At 38.5% G+C, this 5,120-nt stretch overlaps 1 protein-coding gene across 1 annotated transcript; it reads left to right on the plus strand.

Annotated features, from left to right (window-relative positions):
- The first annotated feature begins 389 nt into the window (after positions 1-389).
- Positions 390-3,894, plus strand: LOC137626147 (micronuclear linker histone polyprotein-like). Its single transcript, XM_068357224.1, has 3 exons — positions 390-2,260; positions 2,353-3,348; positions 3,672-3,894. The coding sequence occupies exons 1-3, from the start codon at positions 390-392 to the stop codon at positions 3,892-3,894; spliced, it is 3,090 nt and encodes a 1,029-aa protein (XP_068213325.1).
- The last annotated feature ends 1,226 nt before the right edge of the window (positions 3,895-5,120 follow it).

A 5,120-nucleotide genomic window follows, 5' to 3' on the forward strand; every position in this document is an offset into this window, starting at 1 on the left:
ATTCAAGATTATGAAGGCGAAATGAATAAACTATTCATATATAATAGCTTTAACTTTACACAAAAACTTAAAAACCACTCTGAGTGCAGACCTCTGCCATTGCAGCTTAATTCACGAAACCAGCTGTGTGAAAACCATGTGCGAACTTGGGGTTAAGGTTAAGGTCAATTTGGTCTCGATCTTTTGCTAGACATTGACCTCTGACGTAGGACTTTCAAAAAACGAATCACTTCCACGTCTCAAAATAACAAGTAATCCCTGAAAGTTTCACTCCTTTACGAGGAAAATTGTGATCAGAAACTTGTTCAAACAGAGTTCACAAACAAATAGACAACGGACAAACAGGGGCGAAAACATAACTTCCTCCAAACTCCGTTGGGGAGGTAACAATGCCGAAACTGTATATACGTATGAAACGCGTAATCGGCAAAGCCAATACAAATCTGAAAGCAGACACTTTTAAGTCACAAAGTAACAAGAAAGCTGACACTTCCAAGTCACAACCTAACAAGAAAGCTGACACTTCCAAGTCACAACCTAACAAGAAAGCTGACACTTCCAAGTCACAACCTAACAAGAAAGCTGACACTTCCAAGTCACAACGTAACAAGAAAGCTGACACTTCCAAGTCACAAACTAACAAGAAAGCAGACACTTCCAAGTCACAACGTAACAAGAAAGCTGACACTTCCAAGTCACAACCTAACAAGAAAGCTGACACTTCCAAGTCACAACCTAACAAGAAAGCTGACACTTCCAAGTCACAACCTAACAAGAAAGCTGACACTTCCAAGTCACAACGTAACAAGAAAGCTGACACTTCCAAGTCACAACGTAACAAGAAAGCAGACACTTCCAAGTCACAACGTAACAAGAAAGCTGACACTTCCAAGTCACAACCTAACAAGAAAGCTGACACTTCCAAGTCACAACCTAACAAGAAAGCTGACACTTCCAAGTCACAACCTAACAAGAAAGCTGACACTTCCAAGTCACAACGTAACAAGAAAGCTGACACTTCCAAGTCACAAACTAACAAGAAAGCAGACACTTCCAAGTCACAACGTAACAAGAAAGCTGACACTTCCAAGTCACAACGTAACAAGAAAGCAGACACTTCTAAGTCACAAAGTATCAAGAAAGCAGACACTTGTAAGTCACAAAGTAACAAGAAAACTGACACTTCCAAGTCACAAACTAACAAGAAAGCAGACACTTCTAAGTCACAACGTAACAAGAAAGCTGACACTTCCAAGTCACAACGTAACAAGAAAGCTGACACTTCCAAGTCACAAACTAACAAGAAAGCAGACACTTCCAAGTCACAAACTAACAAGAAAGCTGACACTTCCAAGTCACAACGTAACAAGAAAGCTGACACTTCCAAGTCACAAACTAACAAGAAAGCTGACACTTCCAAGTCACAACGTAACAAGAAAGCTGACACTTCCAAGTCACAACGTAACAAGAAAGCTGACACTTCCAAGTCACAACGTAACAAGAAAGCAGACACTTCCAAGTCACAACGTAACAAGAAAGCTGACACTTCCAAGTCACAACGTAACAAGAAAGCAGACACTTCCAAGTCACAACGTAACAAGAAAGCTGACACTTCCAAGTCACAACGTAACAAGAAAGCAGACACTTCCAAGTCACAAAATAACAAGAAAGCTGACACTTCCAAGTCACAACGTAACAAGAAAGCTGACACTTCCAAGTCACAAACTAACAAGAAAGCAGACACTTCCAAGTCACAAACTAACAAGAAAGCAGACACTTCCAAGTCACAAAGTAACAAGAAAGCTGACACTTCCAAGTCACAAACTAACAAGAAAGCTGACACTTCTAAGTCACAAAGTAATAAGAAAGCTGACACTTCTAAGTCACAAACTAACAAGAAAGCTGACACTTGTAATTCACAAAGTAATAAGAAAGCAGACACTTCTAAGTCACAAAGTATCAAGAAAACAGACACTTCTAATTCACAAAGTAACAAGAAAGCAGACACTTCTAAGTCACAAAGTATCAAGAAAGCTGACACTTCTAAGTCACAAACTAACAAGAAAGCTGACACTTCTAAGTCACAAAGTAATAAGAAAGCTGACACTTCTAAGTCACAACGTAACAAGAAAGCTGACACTTCTAAGTCACAAAGTAATAAGAAAGCAGACACTTCTAAGTCACAAAGTAACAAGAAAACAGACACTTCTAATTCACAAAGTAACAAGAAAGCAGACACTTCCAAGTCACAAAGTAACAAGTAAGCAGACACTTCTAAGTCACAAAGTATCAAGAAAGCAGACACTTCCAGTCACAAAGTAACAAGAAAGCAGACACTTCTAAGTCACAAAGTATCAAGAAAGCAGACACTTCTAAGTCACAAACTAACAAGAAAGCAGACACTTCCAAGTCACAAACTAACAAGAAAGCTGACACTTCCAAGTCACAACGTAACAAGAAAGCTGACACTTCCAAGTCACAAACTAACAAGAAAGCTGACACTTCCAAGTCACAACGTAACAAGAAAGCTGACACTTCCAAGTCACAACGTAACAAGAAAGCTGACACTTCCAAGTCACAACGTAACAAGAAAGCAGACACTTCCAAGTCACAACGTAACAAGAAAGCTGACACTTCCAAGTCACAACGTAACAAGAAAGCAGACACTTCCAAGTCACAACGTAACAAGAAAGCTGACACTTCCAAGTCACAACGTAACAAGAAAGCAGACACTTCCAAGTCACAAAATAACAAGAAAGCTGACACTTCCAAGTCACAACGTAACAAGAAAGCTGACACTTCCAAGTCACAAACTAACAAGAAAGCAGACACTTCCAAGTCACAAACTAACAAGAAAGCAGACACTTCCAAGTCACAAAGTAACAAGAAAGCTGACACTTCCAAGTCACAAACTAACAAGAAAGCTGACACTTCTAAGTCACAAAGTAATAAGAAAGCTGACACTTCTAAGTCACAAACTAACAAGAAAGCTGACACTTGTAATTCACAAAGTAATAAGAAAGCAGACACTTCTAAGTCACAAAGTATCAAGAAAACAGACACTTCTAATTCACAAAGTAACAAGAAAGCAGACACTTCTAAGTCACAAAGTATCAAGAAAGCTGACACTTCTAAGTCACAAACTAACAAGAAAGCTGACACTTCTAAGTCACAAAGTAATAAGAAAGCTGACACTTCTAAGTCACAACGTAACAAGAAAGCTGACACTTCTAAGTCACAAAGTAATAAGAAAGCAGACACTTCTAAGTCACAAAGTAACAAGAAAACAGACACTTCTAATTCACAAAGTAACAAGAAAGCAGACACTTCCAAGTCACAAAGTAACAAGTAAGCAGACACTTCTAAGTCACAAAGTATCAAGAAAGCAGACACTTCCAGTCACAAAGTAACAAGAAAGCAGACACTTCTAAGTCACAAAGTATCAAGAAAGCAGACACTTCTAAGTCACAAAGTAACAGGAAAGCAGACACTTCTAAGTCACAAAATATCAAGTAAGCAGACACTTCTGAGTCACAAAGTAAGAAGAAAGCAGACACTTCTAAGTCACAAAGTAAGAAGAAAGCAGACACTTCTAAGTCACAAAGTATCAAGAAAGCAGACACTTCTAAGTCACAAAGTAACAAGTAAGTAGACACTTCTAAGTCACAAAGTATCAAGAAAGCAGACACTTCTAAGTCACAAAGTAAGAAGAAAGCAGACACTTCTAAGTCACAAAGTAAGAAGAAAGCAGACACTTCTAAGTCACAAAGTATCAAGAAAGCAGACACTTCTAAGTCACAAAGTAAGAAGAAAGCAGACACTTCTAAGTCACAAAGTATCAAGAAAGCAGACACTTCTAAGTCACAAAGTAACAAGAAAGCTGACGAAAGTTGACCCTTCTAAGTCACAAAGTAACAAGAAAGCAGACACTTCTAAGTCACAACGTAACAAGAAAGCTGACACTTGTAAGTCACAAAGTAACAAGAAAGCAGACACTTCTAAGTCACAACGTAACAAGAAAGCAGACCCTTTATGAGTCAAAATGCAACAAGAAAGCAGACACTTTTAAGTCACCAAAAAGGCAGACACTTTCAAGTGACAAAGTAACAAGCGCGTATTCCTCAGACGGTAATGACTGTTGACCGAATCTCCACGTATAGTAGTGAAAGAAATAGATATCTCTTTGAGGCTCGAGGTGAGGACGGCAGGTTCATCCTTGCAAAGATTCTTGGACATGATGTGTCGTACCATGCTAGTGGTATTTTTAGCTTTATTTCAGAAGCAGGTCTTCTGAAAGCTATTCAACTTTTGAAATGACATCTTTCTTTTTAAGATTTTAATTGAATATTCTTTTTTTTTCATTTACTATACACAATATTGACGTCAATGACCTCAGACGTCAGGATGGCAGAAAACCTCAAATCAATCAATCAATCAGACACTTCCACTGCCTTGGGTTAGAGTTTGCTTGCTTGAGGGTTCACTCGGGCACACTGTTCTCTCTTGTTTCTTCTCCTCTTGTTTTGTTAACGTTTTAATAGTTTATACAGGAAATATTTATTTTAATTTTGTTGCTGTTCTAAAAACAATTAATTTTTTCCTTGTTTCCTTTCCTCACTGGGTTGTTTTCCCTGTTGGAGCCCCTGGGGTTACAGCATCCTGCTTTTCCAACTAGGGTTGCAGCCTAGCAAATAATAATAATAATAATAATAATAATAATAATAATAATAATAATAATAACAAAAAGAGTGATTGGGGAAAGAAATTCTCACGACCTCTCGCAGAATCTCGCGACCTTTCGCAGAATCTCACGACGACATTTCGCAGAATCTCAATACCTTTCGCAGAATGAAGTCCAAAACGTAGACGCAAAAAGAAAGATAAAAAGAGGTCAATAGACCAACAAAAAGGAAGAGGAGCTAAAGACGCTAGCAATCTGCAGACGAAATGGTGAAATCGGCTTATGTTAAAAGCAAAGTCGAAGAAAAGATCCTTAACAAAGGGATTATCTGACAGCGGGACACAAGTGTGACCACCCATTGCAGAAAACTGCGGTTCCAAAGTCGGAACAGTAAAGAAATCGGTGAATGAATAATTGACAACGAGCAATATCGTCTATA

The sequence above is a fragment of the Palaemon carinicauda genome, chromosome 33 (genome assembly GCF_036898095.1).
Source record: "Palaemon carinicauda isolate YSFRI2023 chromosome 33, ASM3689809v2, whole genome shotgun sequence".
NCBI lineage: Eukaryota > Metazoa > Arthropoda > Malacostraca > Decapoda > Palaemonidae > Palaemon > Palaemon carinicauda.

Excerpts from the sequence above, each read along its gene's own strand:
- LOC137626147 (XM_068357224.1), top strand. The coding sequence starts at position 390 with ATGCCGAAACTGTATATACGTATGAAACGCGTAATCGGCAAAGCCAAT. Across the intron at positions 2,261-2,352 it reads TCCAAGTCACAAAGTAACAA|TATCAAGAAAGCAGACACTT; the intron begins GTAAGCAGACAC and ends TAAGTCACAAAG. Across the intron at positions 3,349-3,671 it reads TCCAAGTCACAAAGTAACAA|TATCAAGAAAGCAGACACTT; the intron begins GTAAGCAGACAC and ends TAAGTCACAAAG.